The following is a 22,767-nucleotide window of genomic DNA, read 5'->3' as shown; positions in this document are numbered from 1 at the left end:
ACACACACAACATTCTTGATATTATTGACACTATTGTAGATCTTTCTTCCAAGTCAGTCGGGTCTACTCGCTGAGTCTAAGTACTATTATAGACATTTCTTAAAATGAAGGTCTTGAGAGTAATCGTCTAGAGGAGGCTCATCTTTCATGCTTGCATCACTTTTTTTGTTTGTGTTTCTCCAACGGTTTGTCTAGATTGCTAGTTTCACGCATATGTCTCACCGGTGCGAGTGTGAATATTCAATATGCATACACTTACCTAAAAACGCTTAAAAGACACGAGCGTGATTAATAAGGTAGTGGCGTGGTAATATTTTAGCATCTCTTGTTAAGCACTCAGGTTTTGTAATCCTTCATGTAACACATGTACTGTATTTTTTAGGTGATTGACAAGCCAATGGACTTCAGTACAATTAAAAATCAAATGGAGGCTAAGGATAGCACTGGATATAAGAATGTGAGAGAGATATGTTCTGATGTGAGATTAGTCTTCAAGAATGCAATGAAATATAACGATGAGATAAGCGATGTTCACGTGATGGCCAAGACTTTGCTCGCTAAGTTTGAGGAGAAATGGCTTCAACTTCTGCCTAAAGTCACTGAAGAGGTAAATTGTTAGTTTTGAGAACAGTTCTTGAATGAATCAATACTCTTTAATTAATTCATGCTGCCTGGGAGTTCTAATATCATTTGGTTGAAAGAAATGTTTAAAATTTGGTTGAAGTTCTTAAAAAGACCTCAGCTTCCAGGAAAAGAGACGAGAAGAGGAGGAAGCAGAAGCGCTGTTGGACGTGCAGCTTGCTCACGAGTCTGCTCGAGCAAAAATGGCAAGGGACATAAGTAACGAGGTTTGCTGTTCATCTTTTTCTAAGGATCTAGCTATCTTGAGAATGCTTGTCTGGAGATGGCCTACTTCCTTTTGATTTTCTATACATATCATGAATGCGGAAATACTTCATTTAAATTTTTTCATAAATCATAGACTTCACTTTAAAACATTGCTATGGACTTGCGTGTTTGAAAAGACGTTTAAAACAACACAACGAAAGACTAAATAAAAATAAATAATCATTTAAATTAAAACATCATATTCTAGCCTAAGTCTAAGAAAATAATTGCAACTACCCTATGCTCGTGCCATGGTCTCGAATTGCGATGTCGTCGTCAACCGTACATGGATGTCTTGCCTTTACCTAAAATAAAAGTAGCACGTGGCTTGAGTATTTTAAGAAATACCCAGTAAGTGACCCCACTATCGGGGTTAGATACAAACACACACAATCATGAGTGAGACCTATCATATCAGTCTATATTCCTTAGGCGGCTATCCTAAACGGGCTAATTGGATGTGTATTTATTGTTCTACACATGGTCCACACGTGTGAGTATAGATCCACCAGTCGATTCGCACCCCTCCTGAGCCCTTTTCTTGTCGGTCAACTCTAATTAGTTAGGAAAAGAAAATGTCGCATTTACAAAGGGAACGTCGTTTCCCGCAACCATTTCTCGCCGGAATTCTTAGACTGCCTGCACTGTAATTTTTTTTTTTTTTTTTTTTTTTTTTTTTTTTTTTTTTTTTTTTTTTTNTTATATCGAAACACATTAGACGATTTTAATCTAGGTAGTGAATTTTTTTCAGATTTATGAATTTTTTTCAGATTTATGAGGTCGATTCGAAACTTGAAGAGCTTCGAGAACTGGTCGTGCAGAACTGCAGGTTTATTCTAACTTTTGTTATTTCAAATTTCAGCATTCGAAACTGGGGTTGATTTGCTTGTGACATTAGAAAACGACTTGCACTCCATATGTGGAGTGTACTAATACCATCATTGTGTGGTTCAGAAAAATATCAACTGAAGAAAAGAGAAAGCTTGGAGCAGCCCTCACCAAATTGCCTCCAGAAGATCTCAGGAAAGCGTTGGAGATCGTTGCTGAAAATAACCCAAGTTTTCAGGCTACAGCTGAGGAGGTGGATCTCGACATCGACGCACAGGTACCTCCCCCTGCGTCGCTTCTTTCTCGTCTATGACAATGATTAATGGAGTTTATTGCTATATCATATAGAGTGAATCTACCTTGTGGAGGTTAAAGTTCTTTGTTAAAGATGCCCTTGAAGTTCACGCTAAGAGCTCGGCGAGCACCGGCAACAACCCGAACCGTACAAACAGCAACAACATCAACGGTAACAACAAAAGAAAGAAAGAGATTTGTGATGCTATAGCCAAAACATCCAAGAAAAAAACTAAGTAGCCATTCTTCTTGAGAATGATACCAAATTTTCACCTCTAAAGCTGAAGCATTGCTGCTTTTTTTTTCTTATGTCTGTAGATACTTGGATCTTGGATCTTAGTCGCTTTTAGTTTGCTTGTTTCTGAAGTGATCAGTGTTAATAAGATTAGTAACAAGCTAACCCATAAAATGTCATGTTCTTTCTCCTGTAATTATCCTTTTACAGCTTGTCTCGTGTCGAAAAGGGCAAACTCGCCGTTCGCTTGCAAAATCGAGCTTTTCCTACATAGGAATCCTTGGTGTAGTCATAGCATTGCAGTGTAGTGTTTGTAATGCCTTATTGATCTTATTGATTTTGTTGTAAGTGGTATCAATAGAATCTTCCGTTTCTATGGTTAAACAAAGAAGTTGTGAGTCTCGAAGAGGTAGTCATAGTAGAGATCTATGGTAGAACTCTGTCAGATTAGCAACGTGCTACAGAGAAAATAAGCTATTTGAATAATGTTAGACGGATAGATAAATATTTAACGGGGAACCTTCTGCAATCGAATGACAGTAATGATTCTTCCTCTACTGAAGTATATAACGACGTCTTGCTTTGGTGTTCTCGGTTTGAATTTATGGCTCTCTTCTTATTACAATGTGTGATTTCCTTGTTTCTTCGTTTCATATTTTTTTTTTATCTTAGAATTTTGTGTTTGTTCTGTATGCATTTACGGCTCTTTTAGTTTAAAATTTTATTTATCTCCGAGTTTCATTCGATATCAAATTTAAATTTATAAAAAAAAAATTAAAAAAATTCATCTCAAACTCATTACACTAATGCCAATTGGAAGTATATTATGAATTTATTATTATTATTTTGTAAGTTTCTATTAAATATAAAATTCAAGAAATAATAGGAAAGTAAAAAAATAATTAATAAATGAAAAAGGAAGGGGCTAAGGCGAAAATAATTAATAAATTAAAAATGAAGGGGCTAAGGTGTGAAAATAATTAATAATTAATAATTAATAAATGAAAATCAGAGTAAAAGAACGGGAAGCGCGTGGCGCGTGGGCCCACAATCAGGCAACCCCCAAGTCCATTTTGGCAGGAAGAGAAAACCAAAGCGTTGACCAGGATTAGGTCGCCCGCCGTACGGCCCCTTCCAGAAATTTCACCGTTAAATTACAGTATTACCCTTCAACTATCGACAACTCCAACAAAGGCGTGTGTGTTGCACGGTGTCGTTTCATCTGGAAAAGAAAAATAAAATAAAATAAAATCAAACAACAAAGCATCTCCTTTTTTTACTCTAGTCTTTGCCTTCACCTACCCTCCTCTCCATAATTCCTTCTCCGAGCATCTCCGCTTCTCTTCTCTCAGATCTCCAGGTATGATTCTGCATTCTTTTTATTTGATTTGATTTGATTTGTTTTCTTTCTTTTCAATTGCTTCTGCTGTTTCCGATCCGACTTTGCGCTGCGTTTATGCTTTCGTTATCTCGTTTTTTGTTGAAGTTTTAACGAGTTTTTGTGCGATCTGACTTGCTTGACGTACATGCGCTTTTACGAACTCAATACGTTCGGATTGTTCTGGATTGTGTGTTTTAGTTTTGTATTATGTGATCCGTTAGCTAAGGATTCAGTTCTGAGTTGATTATTTTGGAATTGTTTTACTAATAGCCTTAGTTCGATGATCATTTTCTCATCAGTTTGATCAAGTTGCGAAAGTTGACATAATTAGTAACTGGATTTTTTTTCTATTTGACTTCGATTATGTTTGTCGTTTCTTTAATTACTTACAAATCCTTGTTTACAAGTACCTGCATGACTTCTCCTGATTGTTGGAGTGATTATAGTAATTTGGACCCCCAGATGATATAGGAAATTCTTTGGTTGAGTTTTTCTGGGTGAAAATTGGCTTTAAGCAGTCGTGTGGGTTTTGGTGCTTTTATGGTTGAGTTGAAAAGAAAAACCTTCCTGCTATGGATGTTGTTTCTTTGTGTACTCTTCTTTTATATATGTCAGATTCTACCACAAAAACCTTATGAGGACCATTCCATTTTTTTGTAGGTTAAGTTATTCAAGGTATAAATGGATAATTTCCCTGGAGGCTTTGCAGAGGACTCTACAACTTTTAATCAGGATATTCAAAGATGTCCATTCTTAAGGAATATTAATGAACCGACAGATTTCTCATTTTCCTCGTCCATGGCATTCCCAGTGCCTGTAAGTATCTTCTTTCTCTGAATTTATATTTGAATATACTTGTTTCATGATTTCATCAAAGATATCAAACGAAAATATAAATCTACCCGTTTGTTTTATAAATTACAGCATTGATCAATGTATCAACTATGGTTAACACGTAGAAAATCGGATATGTATCAGTATTTCACTAACATTATATTTCAACGTAGTAGGAATGAAATACATGTCAAAGTTATCTGTACATCTTGATACCACATAGAAGAAAGTTCACTTTGTTGCTTTGTTACGTTCCTCTGTTAACTATCCTCTTATTGCATTGTTTACTATTACCAATAAGCTCTAGAGTTCCAAGTGTTATAGTTAGTTCTTACCTTACAATCTTCGATATAGGCTGTTGTTACGTTTTTCTGATTTATAATTAATTTAATAGCTGCTTCTACTCCCCTTATAGGTACGTGGAGCTAAAGGGCCAATTTTTGAAGATGCTCCCAATTTTGACATGGCATATAGGCTTTTCCATGGTCGAGATGGAGTGGTTCCACTTTCTGGAAGATCTACGCATCCAGAGTGTGTAGAACTCAAACCAGCCCCATCACAGTTCAATCCTTTAGCTGCAAAGGCAGCCACTATTAGCCTCTCGTCCTTCGGACCTGGAGGGCCCTTCAGCTTTGATTCATTTTCAGAGAAGTGGAAAAATCAGAAGAAGAAATTTGAGTCATCCAAGAAAGAGTCTTCTTCGCAGGTTTGATTCATTGTTAATCATCTATGATGGGTTATTACCATTGAGTACTTTTTCTGCTAGGTGAAGAATGATGAAATTCATATGCTAACAATCTTTATCTGAATTGGTGAAAATCTAGGATGAATGCAATCTGTCCTCATAAATTATCATTATGTTCATTTTCAGGGTAGAAATTCACAGCATGAAGCAGTGGGTAATGAGTGGCTACAAATGGGGAACTGCCCAATTGCAAAGTCATACCGTGCTGTTAGCAATGTCATACCGCTTGTTGCAAAAGCTCTTCAGCCCCCACCAGGCATGAAATTTAGATGCCCACCAGCAGTAGTTGCAGCAAGAGCAGCTTTAGCAAAGACTGCATTCGCAAAGAATCTCCGCCCCCAACCGTTGCCAGCAAAAGTACTCGCAATCGGTCTACTCGGCATGGCAGCAAATGTACCATTAGGAATATGGAGAGAACACACAGAAAAATTCTCACCCTCTTGGTTTGCTGCCGTTCATGCAGCTGTTCCATTTATAGCTATGCTGAGGAAATCTATCTTAATGCCCAAGTCAGCCATGGCATTTACAATTGCAGCATCAGTTTTAGGACAGGTCATCGGCTCGAGGGCAGAGCGACTCCGAGTCAAGGCAGTGGCTTCAAAAAAACTAACCCTCCAAGATTCTCTAGCCGAATCCACCCTTTTGTCAGTGGTTACCATGAAGAATGGCCATTGTGGCGACATAGAGAGCTGGAGTCCAGCCACCAGTCTTCAAGTAGCAGGGCCACCTTCACCAACCAACGTGCCCTGCTGATCTCTTCTTCACCATTTATTGTGAGTTTTCTGCACTGTATCCTAATGAGTGTAATTCTTCAATTATATTATACCAGTTTGTTCATTTGTTTGGCATCATTTTGACTATTCAAAATATCAAATGATGAAATAAAACGTCTTTCTCTCTCTCTCTCTCTTTCTCTGTGAATCAAGCCTTGGTGGGAATGTTGTGTTCAATTTTGCTCTGCTAAAAGCCATGGAGGAGGGTTTTTCATGAACCCTTTCCAAGTGGAGATTGCTGCTATTTGTAATCGCCAATCGACTTGCAACATAGTTCGATGCAGATTGAGACGGTAGCTAATGTCCAGGCCTTTGGTACGCCTGTAAAGACATCATCGTCTCAATCATAGCTGATAGCATGCACCTTTTGGCTTGCTTTGACATCTGTGTACTCGTGATATCGCCTTGTGGGCTCCCCATTCGACTCATCTTGAAACACGAACCAAAATATCTGACATGTGTGCAAATTAACTGACGGGTAAATCCGTAAAGCGTAAGGAAGCTGACCCGATGGGATCCCTTTTGTAAATTAAGTTTGGGAAAATTATCAAAATAAAGCACATAATTTTTAAATTATATGAAAAAAAGTATTGGTTGTTCAAATAATTTTTTTTTAATCTTATATCCTCTCATTAATTTAATTCCAATAGGTGAATTTTATTAAAGTGGGCAAAATACTGTTTACAGATTTAATAAAATTTGTATTGAAATTCTTAAATTATAAATTTTGAATTGAAATTAAATTCAGAACATGGGAGTTAAATTAAGAATTTTTTAAAAACTATTTGATGTCAAATTGAAATTAAAATTAGATTTTTTTTTTTTTTTGGTATATAAATATAACCATTTTTACCGATTTGACCGAGTCGAGAGATTGTTGAAAGTTTTTTTTTCCCTCTTACTCTCCTCTTCAAGACAACGCTACTTCCAGTTCCCGCCCTTGATTCTGTACTGAATTCCTGCATTTCAATTATCATTGTTGTGTAAATTCGTTTCTTGATTTTTACATTCAAGATCAATCGCTATAATGCTTGGAAGATCCTTTCAAGTTATCGGAATTCCATGGCCCGATCTCAACGACGGATTATTCTACAACGATGTCGTTAAACCCTCCGACTCCGGTTCTCTTTCTTTCTGTTCAACTTCCGCTTTATGCAGAAGAAATTTCCATTTCGCGTTTCGTGATTTCTTCCTCTTTGCGTGATAATATGTCCAGGGATGTCTTTGATCGAGTTCTATTCTCGCAAATATAAGAGTTCGGCTCCACTGGAAGGGTAGGCGTCAAAGTCAGCCTAGATTATCGGATTATCTCGAGTTTGATATTTTTGAGGTTATTGCTAATTATTAATGAAACGTATTTTACATCAATTACTTTGCAGCTGGTTGCAGCGAATTCAGAACGAACAGGTACGGTGGTCTTTAATTTAGGTAATGAAAGCATTTGTGAGGTTGCATTGATGGACATTTTTTGGAACTTGTATGCGTGTGTATTTCATTGTATTTTTCTAATAAAAATATTTTGAAACAAAATCAATCTGGTAAGTGTAGATAACGATCGATGGTCAGGTTATCACAGATCCCGAAACAATTCTCAGGTTCTTCACCCTGGTTCCTTTACTCCAGATTTAATGGTATGTTCAAAAGTTTGTATCACAGCATTAGGTGTTTTCATATATTACAAAATCTGTAGGATTGGTTCTGAAGTAGTTTATCGTCGACTTCCGTGGAAAGAACCGGATACCCCTTATTTACTTGAGGTTCTATATGAAGACGATGAAATGGTAAATGCATTCTAGCTGGTTCATTCTTTTTTCTTGTAATCTGTGTTATTGTTTGCTTCCAGTTTTGATGAAGTTGAAACTACCAACTATTCTTCAGATTGCATTAAATAAACCGTCTGGCTTGCAAGTATTACCTGGCGGTGTCTTCCAGCAACGGACAGTTTTGACGCAGCTTCAATGGTGGTCAAGCAAGCAGAGTTCCTCCGTCTCAAAAGAGTTGCACCCTGTTCCTGTTCATCGCCTAGGAAGGGGGACTTCAGGTTAGATTACATAAACCCCGATGGCGAACGAGATTTCCATTTATATGCAGATGCTTTATTGCTATGTATTATCTTTGTTGGATATCTGATTACTTGTTTGCCTATAAGCCAATATCAAATGAAAATTGTTAAAATCTCAATATACCATTATATGCACAAGGCAGTAGCGATTTGTGATGAAATGAAACAATTATTGAGACTGCAGTGGAATGTTGAAGATTTGAAATTAGTCATGAGATTTAGGGTGCTTCTTTCAACTCTAGATGTCAGCAGTAGGAATTTATCTAGCACCCTAATTAGAGGATAGAAACATCATCAGTTCATTTACCAATGTTGTGAAGCCTTGAAGTTGTTTCTGTATTTCTTCCGTGGGAGTTCATATTGCCAAAATTAATGCCAACGAATGTCACTGCTTTTCTACTCCGTTTCATAAATATGCACCCAAACTCAATACACTAATCCTGCGATTTCCTTTTACAAGATACCATTTACCTTTGGCTCTGAACTATTGTCAACTTTTTGGTACAAGGATTATTTTTCTTCCTTTTCGTGATACTCTAATCAACTATGTAGGAAATGTATTTCAATTTTGTCTTTAAATGCTTCACTAGTCCCTCTGCTTAATTCTATTTACTCATCTTTGTACCTCAGGTATTTTATTATGTGCAAAAACGAGGCTCGCTAGAACACAGTTTGCTGCATATTTTGCTGATGGAACATCCTGCGTTGGGAGAAACAGGTTAAGCAACGTACATTTCTTGTCTTGCTTCTGTATATTATATATATATTCAGAGAATGATTAGTTTGTTAGTAGTTTCTATAGGCTGATGAGTTTACGTCTCCTACCATTTCTAAGTGGCTTTCCTAGTTCATCATCTTCTTGATGGTAAAATTAATTTTTACCGTAGTGGAAATTTGTGGAAATTTTTTCTTTGTTGCTATGCCACTTCTACTTTATTTTACAGTATAATAGGAAGATTCTTCTGCTAATATGATTATAGCTCAACCAGATACCTCGACCAAGAGGTCAAAGGTTGTAATCTCCTCATCTCCACAGTGAAACTCAAAAAAGGAAAAGAAAAAAAACATGAAGATTCTTCTCGATCATATGTTAGATGCACGTGCACCGACCAGGGTGAAGAAGGTTCTGGATTTGGATACCTAAATAATGATTTGGGACCACTCGTTTTGCAAACCTAGAAAGATAGATAAATGTGAAATCTGTCTGGTAAACAAATAACTAAGCTCCCCCACCCGTGTGAGTTTCATTAATGTTAGTATCCTGTTCTCGTCCTTTGTTTTTGTAGTAAAGAAAAATAAAAATGAATAAACAATGATCCTAATTTTAGAACACAAGTTACTAGATTTTAGCTTTTCTCTAGCAAAATAGAAATCAATATGAGCCAAAATGATGCAAACATTCTAGAGCATCTGAACATATAATGTCTTCTCTTTCTTACTTTTCTTGGCTAAAATCGGTTAAATCAAGTTTAGTTGTAAAGTTAGATAGTTCATTTTTTAAGGACATTTTGTCTTATATCAGTGATTGGTTCCAACCATATTATTAACTTTTGAGTCCCAACTCAGAAACAACACTATGGAGGAAGGTACAAAGAGGAAAATTTCAAAAATATACCGTGCACTTGTGGCTGGAATAATTCATGATGACGAGGTATATTATATATTATGATATTTCTTGGATAACTTCGCGTGGTTAAATCTTTTCATTTCATCCTTGAAATTTCTTTACTGTTCTAACAGTGCCATTTGCTGAGCTAGTAATAGTAATTCTACAATGTTAGATGATATTTGTTGGACGGTCTATTAGCAAGGGTCATTTGTTCTGAAATTTCATATAAGTGAGGATGAAAATCTCTGCACGTAGTTGAAAATTTTAAGCTCCGAGTTCGGGTGCAGAATAATTGGGGGTTTGGTCCAATAAGTGGTTTTTACATCACTGTGCACTGAAAGCTAGTTTTGTTTCCTGTCAAAAAGGTTTTCTTTCTCGTGAACTTCATATATATGATTAAGAGTGTTGTTTTTATAGGTTAGCATTGACCAGCCAATTGGAAGGATGCGATATCCAGGGGTTGCTCAGGGCCTGTATGTTGCTACTTCCTCAGGTTTTTGGTTGCATCTTATCTGCTTATTCAACAAATTCCATGTTTTCTTGAGAAGACGGTATTGATACCTTAAAATATACAAGATAGGGAAAGCCCCTATCTCAAAGTTTCTGTAATGTGTGGAATTCTTGATAAATTTTAGTTGGCCATCACGATTATTCTATCCATTGTGTTCCTGACCGTTTCTTCAGTATTTACTCGTTTCAACACAATCATATTTGCTTTTTTGAATTAATAACTTGAGCAGGGAAACCAGCTTTCAGTAAAGTCAATGTTCTTGAAAGAGACGAACAAGGCAAACACACTTTGGTCCAGGTATCTCATCTTTGACTTTTATGTTTTCTTATGTACTTATATTTCTTTTCAAATGGGATCTTTTTAATATAAATGAATATCTTTGATTCTTTTTCTGATCATCAATTATCACTACCAGAACTCCTTTGTTAGGCTTCCCATTTGACTTATCATTCACTCCAACCCTCCCTCACTCGAACACAACCTAAAACGCACCTATATGACACATACTGTCAATTCTCCATCATGTATATATTTAAAGCATGGACCATATTTTTCTGACCATCACATATATATTGTTAGATGACAATCTAGAAAGACTAACGAACATAAGAGTGTGGGGAAGATGTGTGGGCATTGAAGGATAATTTTAGTGGTAATCATAGCAGGCACAACGAACAAACTTTTATACTTCGACATTCGCATGTTCTGCTTGTGATGGGATCTACTGCCAAGGTCTCAATGCTCGACTTTGTTTTCGTACATTAGTTAGCATTGATTGAGATGTCATTAATTATTTTTGGAAGCCATATAAAGAGAGTTTGCAGCTGGTCCAGTAGTGAAATTTTTCTGAAAAGGAGAATGAATCGTGTGATGCACCACAGTTCGAAGGCCTTAAATTACGTCATATATTTTACAGGTAGAAATTCAGTCTGGACGACCCCACCAAATCCGCATCCACCTTTCTTCAATAGGACATCCTTTAATAGGTAAGCCTGTTTATAAAAATTATGTAATTTTTCAGCTTTTAAATGCTTTGGGTGTTCTGGTTTTATAGACCAACTTTTACGTCCAACAACCGTCAGTTGACTTGCATCTTTGTGACTTCTCATTTTCAATACGAGTGCTGAAAATTCTTTGCCAAAGTTTTACTTTTTCGTTTCTGCTTTCCTGGTAGGTGATCCTCTCTATGTTGCTGGCGGGCAACCAAACTGCCTTCATTCTGGGTTGGTAGATCAGAGTTTTGCAGAAGACGGGTATGAAATTGCTGTTTCAATTAATAAAAATTTTCATTCTCCTTGTTCTGGCCCGCATAAAACTTGTAGCAAGCATCATTGTTTTTTTCTCTTTTGTCTAGGGTGAATTATGAAAAGCAGACAATATGTTTGGTATCATAAATTGATGGGAAGATGTTAAATTAATTACCGGATGAAAACTTTGAAAGGTCGACTCATTTTGGTGTGAAATGTTTGGAATGGCATGCATGGAATTTTCACGCATTACGCATTTGTTCTGTAGGATAGGTATTAGCAAGTATTCCCTGTTGAGAAGTTTAACGTCCCCATCCTTATATGTATATTTTGTCCAGAGGTTACCGAAGGCCTGCGAAACCTGTGCCTGGAGATTGTGGCTACTACTTGCACGCACATCAGTTGGTCCTTCATCACCCAAAAACCAGTGAGGTAAGCTTTTGAAAAAGAGATGCAAAAGTTCTTGTGATGGCTGCATTTAATTTTCGTATAGAACAATGGCTATGGGTACTGAATTATGTCATTTTGTGCGCACCTAGTGCGTTCTTTTATTTGTCTTTTAACTTATTTCTCGTGTATAAACTAGAACTAAGAGGGTCTCCTCTGTTGCTTAAGGTTGTCAAGATCGTTGCCCCGCTTCCCCCTATCCTCCGGACACATGGGGAGTCTGAAGATGCCGGAAATAGAGTGGGATAAATAAATCATTGCATGGTGGATGTCAAAAAGATTAGTTCAAGGCGAAAACTTTTCATGTGGGAATGAATGGAAACTCGATAAGAATAAGTACTTTCAAAAGATTTATTTAAAAGGTTTTAGAAATAATTTTAAAGATGTACCCATAGAGCCCTTATCAGAACTGCTAACCTGATTTGTCTCCAGGGATAATCAATGGCCTGTTCTGATCAAATTCAACTTGGGAGTAAAAAAAGGATGTCAACATTATTGGCGTTGTTGACGGCTCCCTTGGCTTGAACAGGGGCGATCCATAAAAGTGTTAACTCGCAGTGGGATTTATGTAAGAAACTGAGGAATATAATATTCTGAAGCAATACTTACCCTCTTTTTGCCCACAAGAGACGGCAATACGAACCGTCAAATTCTGCTATCATTAATTGACATCAACGAAACTATGGTACATGGTGCAGCAAAAGAAACAATTTGCTGCTGAGGGCCTCTGTTGACAAGGCTCTCTGAACATATCTACTACCAGCTAATTCTCTTTTCTATGAGCCACCACCCCCCTCAGCAGCCTTATTGCAATGCAATTTAGTATCTGATGCATCATCATCATCGTCATCATTACAATTCTTTCCTACAATAATTCCCTCCTTACTACTATTTACCTCAGACATCTGATTGCTATTTGATTTCTGTCCGTTGCAAATAGGCTGCTGCTCAATCAGAGAGGCGGTTTTGGAGCAATGATCAAATGTAGGATATCTGGACAGTAGGGTATTGGGATCAGGTAGTGATGAAAACCCGGTTCGCATTCGACTCCCATCCCAAAACCCATAACTTCTCGAGGGAGCATCCTCCTCTTGGCCAGAAGAATTTTTACGATCGAATTTGGCAGTGATCAGATTTCCATGGCTATTTACTTTCAATCTGCACTTCAACTTATGGTGAAGCTCGGTCCTGTTTCCATTCTCACTGGATCCAGATTTTGAACTCGGGACAGACGAGGAATGTGTAAGAATCTGACCGAATAATTTCAAGTCACCATTTCTAGATGATTGTTCGGAATCAGACAAACTACGTGAATGCACTCTGACGTGATGACACCCTTGTTCCTCTTTAGACAATGAGATCACACGAGTATTTAAGGGCATTGAAGAGTTATCTGCTGTGTGGGAGTGGGCTTTATCACTTCGATCACTGCTAGTATCTACACTTACCCTCTTGGTTTCAGCATTTGAATCATTTCCAACTAATGCTGCAACCAAAGCAGAAATGCCTTGTTCTTTTGCAGTTTCATCAGATACGACTGTGTGTCGCTGCTCGAGTACCAAACCGTTCTTATCATGGGTAGAATTCACAGACTGACAGTCATCATCAAAACCCGAAAGAAAGCCATCCTTCCTATTATATGCATCATCAGACACCATAGCATCCACAGCAGCATTACTACAAGTCTTTGAGGAAGGATTACTCTCCTTGACTTCCTGATGGATAGACTGCAGATTCTTCGACTCTGTTACGCCACCACTTATACACGTCACAGACTTCGGCAAGTCATCAACCATCTGAGAGCTTACCCGTTCGCAAGGAAAGGCATCTTTGGTATCTACCCCTGCTTCACAATCACCTCCATTAATGCCATGGCCGTTTCCATCTTCTGGCATTTTCTTTGCAGAACATAACACATCCAACCCAAGGCACTTTCGTGCTTTGCTAAAGAAGACCTTGCACTGGTCCGTGGATTTTGATCCTACATGGGTAGAGATCATGGAAAAATTCTTCCCATAAACAGACACTGCTTCTATGAAAAGCGACTTCTCCCCATCTGTCCAATAAGAAGGATCCATTTCTCCACAACTCTCATCTGAAAAAATCTCATCATCAACACACTGCTGAACATTGTTTGTAATACGTCTTAACACGGTTGTAGCACCACCCTTTTTGCACTTCAAATCCTGAGAACCATCTCCCCGGTCGAAATTACTCGTGACACATGAACCCAGGGCTTCTGAAGACAAGGAGCCACATATTCCAGCTAAAACATCAGCAGCCACCTTTTCTCTTTCATTTCCAAAACCATGAAAACTTTTGGCCCTTTCTGAAAGATCATCATCGAATTGAGTTGTGCGATACGCTGTTCTTCCACCAGACCTGCTGCTAGAATACTTATGAGCACGGACCATCGCAGCACCCAACATGTCAAGAGAAGCAGCATTTGCTTCTGAATTCCATTTCTTTCCTGTTGTCATCAAATAGTTACCGGTAGACTTCGCTTTCTTCCCAAACTCCAGCTTCTTTGTTTTCTCAAAGCAATCTGATTTGTGGTTTTTGTAATAGAACTCAATACAGTCTGCTGTTGTCTTATGATCAAGAAAAGATGCAATTTTCCCGAAATCTTTTCCGAAACATTCCAACTTCTCCATGAAAACTTCTTTCTCTTCTGAGGACCACGGGTTAATCATCGCCCGTTCCTTCTCAACAGCGCACGGGTTCTCAACTAATCCATTATTAGAGATGAACCTCGAGGCCATCTTATCCTTCTGGTCCAAAATTAATGCGGGCATCTTCAACGTCGTCCGGTACTGCTTAATCTGGGGACTAGAAAGCTGCATGCTCATGTGCTTAAGAATCTCCGCGTTAGAGACCGAGTGGTTCAGATTTCCTGCTGCAAGGCCAGTTTTAAAATTCAAAATGATAATATCAATTGTATCACGTTAGGAGATTCTCCAAAGATGTACGCCTCCTGATTTAAAGAGGAAAAAAATTTACATGAAGGCAAAGTAATGATATAAATGGAAGGGGGCAAAATCAACAAACCATTATGCAAAACAACGAAAAATTGATTAAAGATAACAAAGCTCATAGAGAACTCTATCAACTTTGAACACCAAAGATTGAAGGACAGAAATATACCGTCAGAAGAAGCATTAAGATCACATAAATTAGCAGACCGATTTGATCAATCATCTTCTATCATACACATACACCATCAGTAGTTCTATTCTATTAATAAAGACAATAAAATTTGAAGTGCGTTATCTCTTAATTCTTAATTCAGGATCGCCATACTCGACATACTTAAGTGCAATGATTATATGCCAAAAGACCCTTCTTCCCTCGTACTACTTCTGCGTTTACCAGTTCAATTATTCAAAATCAACAAATTATACATTCATTCCACATGACCTAATCATTTCTAAAATGAGCAAAGAGTCGGTCACCAACGAGGACTTGAGATGAAAGACATGATATTTCTAGAAACAGGACGGTTAAAGACGAATAATAAAACCATCATATTACGTAGACCCACGTGCAAACTCTCCTCTCCCCTTCCAAATAAGTAGCCGTATCCCATACAAAAAAGAACGTGCAGTCAACTTATTAACATCGCAATGCCTTTTTGGAGAACCTCAGAAAATAAACTACAGTGAGTATATCAAGTACAGCATTCCAAAACTAGAAATGATGCGGATAGTCAACACTAAGATCATTCCAGGGGGAAAAGATTTCAACCAAGCACTTCAACTGGGGTTCACAGACGCCAGAATTAACAGACAGATATGAAGTATATGTATTACGATATGACTTGCAAACTGATACCATTACTGAGAAAAGGTGGGAGTACCAAATGAACAAAATGGAAAACAGATGCAAAATTTCAGATAAATTAAGTCATTAACGTGGATAAGAAGAATAAAGTCGTTAGAGCAAAAACCTGTTTAAAATATTTTTGAACATAAGGATATAGATTAGATGTCTCCTTACCAGGGGAAGGCATACGGAATCGGATGGAAGATCGGTTCTTCTGATAACCACTGTAATTTGTCCACAAACTCAACTGATATTTTTTCTGAGATTTTGCACGTAACTTCCTTACAGGAGGCACATGAAAACTCTCCTTCCACAAGGACTGGTAGGCTCTATATTTAAGTGTAATTACCCTCTCCTTAAATTTTAATAACCGCTTCCTCTTTGCAAATCTCTCTTTCACCAAACATTGATTCTGTGAGAAGGCATTTGTGCTCCAAATATCAAGCTTATGTTCATTGGAAGGCAACAGCCTGGTTAAAGCTTCAGAAGCCTTACAGGCAGACTCTTTATTGGATGCCAGAATTAAATCCAACACACTATCTCCTCCCTTCTCATCAGCAAATTCATATATATCACTAGAAATGGGCTCTAATGTGACATCTTCACTCTTTATTATCATGTTATTGTCAACAGAGGCCACAACGTTGTCTTTGACGCTGCAAACAGAAATTGTTAGATTCTCTTTCGTGATGACAGATTCCTTCACATCCAACCTCACAGACCTATCCTTTCCCTTGACATCAGCATGCACTTCTTCCAAGTCACTTGTAGAATGTTCCATCGGTTTTGAAATAGTATTTGCCGAAGTAATTGGCATGGTAGCAACCGTATTAGTGACATCATTTTTCTCGTCAAAATATTTATCTCCCTCCAGAAAAGAACGGGATGCTAAGGGGAAAGAAAAGTAACCCTTACTATCAGATATCAACCCCTTCAACTCATTTTCAAGTAAATCAATTTCAGACTCGGTCGTCTCCAACACTTTAGAAATTTCCTTTTTATATATAAGCAACTTACTCAAGGCAGTGGAACTCATAAAACTGGAATCCTCTGAAATCGAATCACTAGATTGCAGCAGTGGAATGAGTGGGGCACACAACTTAGCTATTGAAAAATCATTCAACTTCTCTACAGAGGATGTTCCCTCGTACTGATTCTGAAAACCAGAACCGGGTGAACCATGCAAGTCACTGACATCATTATCAATTGATGCCTTTCCACAGGATTTTTCATCCCCACCTACACAATTTAACACAGATGTAGAAGTTGAATTTAGTAAAGTGCAACACATTTCACTTGATAGCAAGGAAGACAACAATCTGGAGTGATCATGACACATGGCAGTATTTAAAAGCACAAAATTCCTCTGAATGAAATCCTTCTCTCTAAGATACCTTGGCAACATAAAGACTATTCTGAGATAGTCATTAATGTGAGATGTATACTGTTGTAATGGATATCAGAAATTTGAAGTATTGGTCACATATCCAAACCTAAGGACGAATCGGTCCAGACAAGTATCACTCTAGTTTTCTTTATTCTTCCTAACTAGAGCACAGAGTTGTGGAAAAGAAAGCTATTCAAAATATTCAACAAAGGAAACACTCGTACCACAATCATTCAAAGGAATTTTCAACCATCAAATCACCGTTGACCTTTCTTTTGATCTTGTCTTCGGTCCAAGTAATTGTATCTTTCTTTATCACTCTCTAAAGATATATATATCTCCAAGAAAACTCCTACTACTCCTGATATGCCTAATCTTACCCTTAAGACATGTCTATTTTCACTCTCTCTCTTGTTAATCCGCCCCTTCTTATAAATCAATGTAAACACCCATACAGCAATCATGAGGAGTTGTCAATCATCAAATTATTGTTTACTTTTCTTGTGGTCTTGTCAAATCAAATTCTACTCCTAATTTTTATCTATCTTCAACACATGCCTAATTCTGTTTACTCTTTGGTTAATCTGCCCCTCAGTTTTGTTAGCATCTTCTTACTCATTTATTCCCATCACCGCCACAAGGGTATTTTCGTCTTCAAACCTAACAAAACCCTTTTTAGGCATTATTCCCGTGTCTTCACAAAATGAGAACTTCTTTGTAAACCCTCTCTCCTCCTCCTCCCTTGATCCTACCGGCGATGTGAATGTTTTTCCCATCTCCCCCCTAGGAGTCACCCACCCTGACCCACTAATGCTTTTAATCTTCGTACTTCTTTTTTCAAGTTCTGGTACTTGGAAGTTAAATAAACGCATTCATGATTTCTTTCACACAATATAGTCTGCCAGAATAAGACGCTGAGTTTATTAAACTAGAATATGTAGTTAACAATTTCCATTTTTACCCCTAAAATCTGTAATTTCTTATGACAATGAAAACAGTAAAAGCATTTTTTTCTAGCTAGGCCAAACTCTGATTGAGACTATTTTATATTCTATATAAATACAGAAACACTCATCAAATTCTTCTTCTACAGCAACCAGTAGAATGTGAAACATTGACACATTATCACTTGATAAACACCGTATGAAGTGAAAAACTGCCACACAGTAACAAACATACAAAAGAGGTCGGTGTACCTGGAGAGGAACCACTAATGACAAAAGAATGGGGTGCAGGTGAGGTACGATCAGAAAATCCTGAACATCTAGGGCCTTTTTCAATCAAGCTAGAATTCAGAGAATGGGTAGATTCTGCATGAACATTTGTAAAGGCAGTAGCATCAGGAACTTCAACCTTCTTTTTCTCATACTTGGCAAGTCCCTCACCCCATCCTAGCCGTGGCTTCTTCCTGACAGTTGCTTCATCATATGGCAGAGAAGACATAGCACACTCACCAGAATCAGCTGAAGGAGACAAATTTTGTGGTGCATTTTTCAACACGGTCTCAGACTTCGCCTCATTAGAATCTAAAGCACCAGCAATCCTTGTGCTACTGGAATGGCCCGATGTTGAAGTGCGAGAAGACAAGGCACCAGAACGTGTCCATTTAAGAGGCTTCCACCCTGAGGAACTCACTGAATACTCTCGATCACGTCTCTGGTTTGTGCCTAATCCATTGACATCATCGACCTGATCATGCTGGCCTTTTACCTTATCTCTGGAGTTTACAAAGTCAGAATGAGAATGAGAGGGATATATCAGCATATCATTAACTGACCTCTGATCATAATTCAGATCATGCTGCAGCCTACCACCGCTGTTCGTAGATCCATTACTTGTTGTCCAGGAATGACCTTTCCAATCTCTTTGACTGAAAGATCTGCTTTCCCTACCATTCCTAGGGTACTTCCCATCGCCATGTGAAACAGACGGCCGGCTACTAACATTTTCCAGCATCTTGTTATTGAATGACATAGAAGGCCCATATCCATGACCATATTCGTCAGAGAACACATGCCAACCACCCTGCCTACCATGACCTTCAGAAATATTTCATAACAGAAAAAGAAAATGCAAAAGAAACACAATCAGTACGAGCAGAGAACCAAAAATAGGGGAAAAGGTTAAAACAAGATCATCCAGGAAATTTCTGCAGCCAAACTTAGATTCCTAGTCGGGACTAATACAGGAGATAAACCTCGGATCTAACCATCAATACCGACTATTATGTGATAAAGAGTTCATAAATCATAATAGTTAGATGATAAATCCTTCGTCGATTAGATCTATAGGGAAGATAGGATCCAAAGGAAGACTTCTCTTAAGTTTCAATTAAGCAAAATAAGAAAAGTATATGATTGGAACTACGAGTCTCTAAAAAGAGCCCGACATGTCGATATCTCGAATCATTGAAACCTGAGAGACTCGGAAAAAAATCAGAAAGGAAACCAACGACTCTGTAGCTCACCTGGCGGTCTGCGAAAATCACCTGATCCCCACCTACTAAACTCACGGGATCCGTGACTGGATGAATCTCTCCATCTAGGCACAGGTCCGAGGAACTCTGACCTCTCGTGTTTCCTCTCCTTGAAGAAGTCCTTCCGATCCCAGGGTAAAGGTTCAGGCGGCATGAAAATGAGGCCAGTAGCATGGGCACCCTCGAAGAACAACCGTTTTCAACGCACAGCACAAGGAGCGCGCCGAATAGCACCGCCCGAAATCAATTAAACTATTTTCGCAACCATGTCAAGCAAGCAGCCTCACTAACAAAACATTTATATCCTACCAAAGCAATCGCCAAAGAGAAAACCAAAAACAAAATCAACTCAATATATCGATCGCTTCTGCCTCCTCTCACTGGCCGCGTAACAACAATAATACGCCGATATGTGGCAGCAACGACGAGCCACACGGATAACCCCGGACCAACCTTGAACAGAAACCACCAAAACGACGAAGAAAAACAGAACCAAAACCAATACAGGCGTACGTGATAGATAGAGACTGAAACGGCTGAATTCAAAGGGTTTTGAATCAGATGGAAGCGACAATGCCGATTGAAAGGCTCTGCGCCATCACATGCAAAACCTCAATCTCACTTCGAGCTCGCAATCTCCGCCCTTCGTTTCACCTCAGCGACCCTCTCCGAACTCTCTCTCCCTCTCTCCCTCTTTGCCTCCGGCGCGAGAAAGTGAGAAATTGAACCGATAAGGGACGAAAGAGAACCCTGACAGAAGAGAAAGGGGGGAGATTGGTTCTCCGGATCTCACAAAACTCTCAACCTTATTCAATTATTCTTTTCGCGTCCACTAATTTTCATTTTTCTTTTTCTCAAATTTCTTCGTTCTTTTTTAGTTGGAATATTATTTTGGTACCTTATTTCATTTTCGTCCACATTTTAATATATATTAATATTTAATTTTATTGTTGTTTTAATAAAAATAAATCTCTGTTAACATTTTTTTTATAAAATTTAATATATTCATGTTAATTTTGTTGAAATATTTTACATTTTATCTAAAAATCCTTTCATTTTAAAAAAATTATTAATCATTATAAAAAAATAAAAAATTATTACGATCAATATAGGGACGAAAGTGGTCTATTATTTACTATTGTATTTTCTCTTCATTATTTATAAAGTTTCCCCCGCACAATTACTGAACTGGGCCCATTGCCTTTCTTCGAGCAATTACTATACTGCCCCTGACTCCATTTAATTGACCAAACCTTCGTGTTGGTGGCCGGTGAACGATGTTCCGGTAGATATCGGCTCACTCAAAATCATCTAAATAAAAATTATTATTCTTTTAAAATCTCACAAAATAGAGAAGAAAAATTATCCGATAATTAAATTTATGATTTGATATATTAATCATATTTGTGTGCATTATTAATATTAAGAAAAAAACGTGCCTGGAAATAAGAAAGAACAAGGCACGTACTAATGGCACGTGTGAAGTCAAACCATTATCTAATGACGTGTGCACCACGCGGACTCAATGTCAGGTTTGGCACGTGAAGGAGACGTCGGGGAATCTTCCCGGCATCTTCATTGCCTGTCGCCGATATCCGGTTCACCTGACCTGACCCAGCCAGCAAGTGCAAGAACCATAAGCTGCCACGTGTACTGTTGCTATTTTTTACGAACTGACAATTTTACCCTACCTCTTTTGATGTGAGATATGGACTTGACTGTAATTTCATTGGGGATGGGGACCACGTCACAATTTGTCCGAAAATTTAATGGAAATTTGCAATTATTATTATCATTATTATTATTTTGTTGTTATTTTGTTCTATTAATAAATGAATGCTGCGGAGTCTAAAAAGATTAATTACCTCATCGGTGTATTTGGAGTTCCCCATTAAACGCCCGTGGCCCGGGCTAAAGTTGGAATGCAAAAATAATATATATATATATATATATATATGTGTGTGTGTGTGTGTGTGTGTGTGACAGTAAAAATTATAAATTGAGTTAAATTATTTGACTTAGCCAAAGGTTAAAATTTCGATAATAATTCAAATTTACAAACATATTGATAAATAGATTAAATTAATAAACTATTTGTACTTTGTTTAAAATTTAATTTTAAATTTTCAAATGCTTAATGACAATAATAAGATTTTTTTTTTTGGGTTGCAGATAATTATTAATAATATTATAGACGAATATATAAGAAAAACAAGGTAACGACCTGCAATTTTCTACTTAATTTAAGGTCGTTACTGTATACGTACCATAAACATTGAATGCGGAAGACTTCGTTTAAATTCCATAAAACATAACCTTTAACTTAAAATACAGTCATGGACTTACGTGTTTTGAAAACATCTCTAAAATGACACAACAAAAGACTCGAAATAAAATAAATAAGCGTTTAAGTTTAAAACATCCTATTCTATCCTAAGTCTAAGAAAATAAATGTCACTATCCTATGCATGTGCCATGATCTCGAGTTGCGATGCCGTCGTCAGCCGTACAAGGATGCCTTGCCTTAACCTGAAAAATGTAATAGCACATGGTCTGAGTATTGATGAAGTATTTCGCATTCAATGTTTATGGTACGTATACAGTAGCGACCTTAAATTAAGTAGAAAATTTCGAGTCGTTACAAACAATGAATGATTATTTTAGATAAATTCAAATATTTAATTTGTAAGTCGGGCGTATATATTTTATGTTAAAAATTATATGGGCAGAATAACAGTGAATATTCATATGAATGATTATTAATGATTAATATTCTAAAATTAATCAGTTTAGAATTAGTTTGAAGAAAGAAGAAACTTGATTAGTTGCTAGAGACGAGCAAGAGCCAGAGATACACTCGATAGGTAGATGAGGGACAAGTGGTAGAAGTTCATAAAGAATAGTGATGGCTATGGGATGAAAGTGTCCCACATTGGTTAATTTAGGGAATGATCATGGATTTATAATCTAAGAATACACTCTCCATGAGGCATTTTGGGGAAGCCCAAATTAAAGTCATAAGAGCTTATACTCAAAGTCGTGTTTGTCTAACAATGGCGATGTATTTTTGTTCCTAGACACTCGTTTTATATTTATAACCACAACTCGGTAGTTAAAATTTAAGATTATTCCAAACTCAAAATTATAAATTAAATAAAGAACCATTAAACACCGTCTAATTTTATAATTTAATATTTAATAAATATTTACATATACCAAATAAACTCA

General features: G+C 37.4%; 4 protein-coding genes across 10 annotated transcripts in view; 3 read left to right on the top strand and 1 right to left on the bottom strand.

The window, feature by feature from the left end:
• Window positions 1-2,497, top strand: part of LOC111808439 (transcription factor GTE6-like) — a 5,764-nt gene extending 3,267 nt beyond the window's left edge. For 2 of the 3 annotated variants that reach the window (XM_023694408.1, XM_023694409.1), the window contains exons 6-10: window positions 383-607; window positions 750-848; window positions 1,659-1,717; window positions 1,843-1,993; window positions 2,065-2,250. In XM_023694408.1, the coding sequence (XP_023550176.1) occupies window positions 383-607; window positions 750-848; window positions 1,659-1,717; window positions 1,843-1,993; window positions 2,065-2,250 (720 nt within the window). Of the gene's footprint in view, window positions 1-382; window positions 608-749; window positions 849-1,658; window positions 1,718-1,842; window positions 1,994-2,064 lie in introns of all 3 variants that reach the window. The other variant, XM_023694407.1, reaches the window with a different exon arrangement.
• A 1,001-nt stretch (window positions 2,498-3,498) lies between these two features.
• Window positions 3,499-6,110, top strand: LOC111809406. The gene is made up of 4 exons (XM_023695857.1): window positions 3,499-3,605; window positions 4,287-4,442; window positions 4,876-5,166; window positions 5,332-6,110. Exons 2-4 carry the CDS (start codon window positions 4,308-4,310, stop codon window positions 5,956-5,958), a joined length of 1,053 nt encoding a protein of 350 aa, XP_023551625.1. The 5' UTR covers window positions 3,499-3,605; window positions 4,287-4,307; the 3' UTR covers window positions 5,959-6,110.
• Window positions 6,111-6,841: 731 nt separating this feature from the next.
• On the top strand, window positions 6,842-12,475 carry LOC111809186 (RNA pseudouridine synthase 5). 3 transcript variants are annotated; one of them, XR_002817180.1, is made up of 15 exons: window positions 6,842-7,099; window positions 7,195-7,252; window positions 7,358-7,385; window positions 7,527-7,573; window positions 7,669-7,759; window positions 7,857-8,019; window positions 8,671-8,758; window positions 9,607-9,691; window positions 10,067-10,142; window positions 10,390-10,457; window positions 11,077-11,146; window positions 11,335-11,413; window positions 11,746-11,839; window positions 12,023-12,159; window positions 12,287-12,475. XR_002817180.1 is itself a non-coding variant. In XM_023695571.1 (14 exons), the coding sequence occupies exons 1-14, from the start codon at window positions 7,006-7,008 to the stop codon at window positions 12,101-12,103; spliced, it is 1,122 nt and encodes a 373-aa protein (XP_023551339.1). In that variant the 5' UTR covers window positions 6,842-7,005; the 3' UTR covers window positions 12,104-12,296. The 3 variants fall into 3 exon arrangements, 1 of the variants encoding a protein (XP_023551339.1); XR_002817179.1 differs by having other exon boundaries at window positions 12,023-12,190; XM_023695571.1 differs by having other exon boundaries at window positions 12,023-12,296.
• On the bottom strand, window positions 12,468-20,340 carry LOC111809185. Of its 3 annotated transcripts, XM_023695569.1 has the most exons (5): window positions 19,531-20,340; window positions 18,841-19,102; window positions 18,260-18,780; window positions 15,851-16,915; window positions 12,468-14,750 (listed from the first exon to the last, which is right to left on the bottom strand). In XM_023695569.1, the coding sequence occupies exons 1-5, from the start codon at window positions 19,691-19,693 to the stop codon at window positions 12,631-12,633; spliced, it is 4,131 nt and encodes a 1,376-aa protein (XP_023551337.1). In that variant the 5' UTR covers window positions 19,694-20,340; the 3' UTR covers window positions 12,468-12,630. The 3 variants fall into 3 exon arrangements, with proteins under 3 accessions (XP_023551337.1, XP_023551335.1, XP_023551336.1); XM_023695567.1 differs by having other exon boundaries at window positions 18,260-19,102; window positions 19,531-20,339; XM_023695568.1 differs by having other exon boundaries at window positions 12,468-14,747; window positions 18,260-19,102; window positions 19,531-20,339.
• Window positions 20,341-22,767: the final 2,427 nt, after the last annotated feature.

This window comes from Cucurbita pepo, chromosome LG13 (genome assembly GCF_002806865.2).
Source record: "Cucurbita pepo subsp. pepo cultivar mu-cu-16 chromosome LG13, ASM280686v2, whole genome shotgun sequence".
NCBI classification, from domain to species: domain Eukaryota; kingdom Viridiplantae; phylum Streptophyta; class Magnoliopsida; order Cucurbitales; family Cucurbitaceae; genus Cucurbita; species Cucurbita pepo.
The sequence above is the reverse complement of the archived record's forward strand: the minus strand, read 5'-3'. Positions and strand labels throughout refer to the sequence as shown.

Excerpts from the sequence above, each read along its gene's own strand:
- LOC111809406 (XM_023695857.1), top strand. The coding sequence starts at position 4,308 with ATGGATAATTTCCCTGGAGGCTTTGCAGAGGACTCTACAACTTTTAAT. Across the intron at positions 4,443-4,875 it reads CCATGGCATTCCCAGTGCCT|GTACGTGGAGCTAAAGGGCC; the intron begins GTAAGTATCTTC and ends CTCCCCTTATAG. Across the intron at positions 5,167-5,331 it reads AGAAAGAGTCTTCTTCGCAG|GGTAGAAATTCACAGCATGA; the intron begins GTTTGATTCATT and ends GTTCATTTTCAG.
- LOC111809186 (XM_023695571.1), top strand. The coding sequence starts at position 7,006 with ATGCTTGGAAGATCCTTTCAAGTTATCGGAATTCCATGGCCCGATCTC. Across the intron at positions 7,386-7,526 it reads AGCGAATTCAGAACGAACAG|ATAACGATCGATGGTCAGGT; the intron begins GTACGGTGGTCT and ends TGGTAAGTGTAG. Across the intron at positions 7,574-7,668 it reads GATCCCGAAACAATTCTCAG|GATTGGTTCTGAAGTAGTTT; the intron begins GTTCTTCACCCT and ends CAAAATCTGTAG.
- LOC111809185 (XM_023695567.1), bottom strand. The coding sequence starts at position 19,693 with ATGCCGCCTGAACCTTTACCCTGGGATCGGAAGGACTTCTTCAAGGAG. Across the intron at positions 19,103-19,530 it reads TGATTTTCGCAGACCGCCAG|GTCATGGTAGGCAGGGTGGT; the intron begins GTGAGCTACAGA and ends ATATTTCTGAAG. Across the intron at positions 16,916-18,259 it reads CATTAGTGGTTCCTCTCCAG|GTGGGGATGAAAAATCCTGT; the intron begins GTACACCGACCT and ends TAAATTGTGTAG.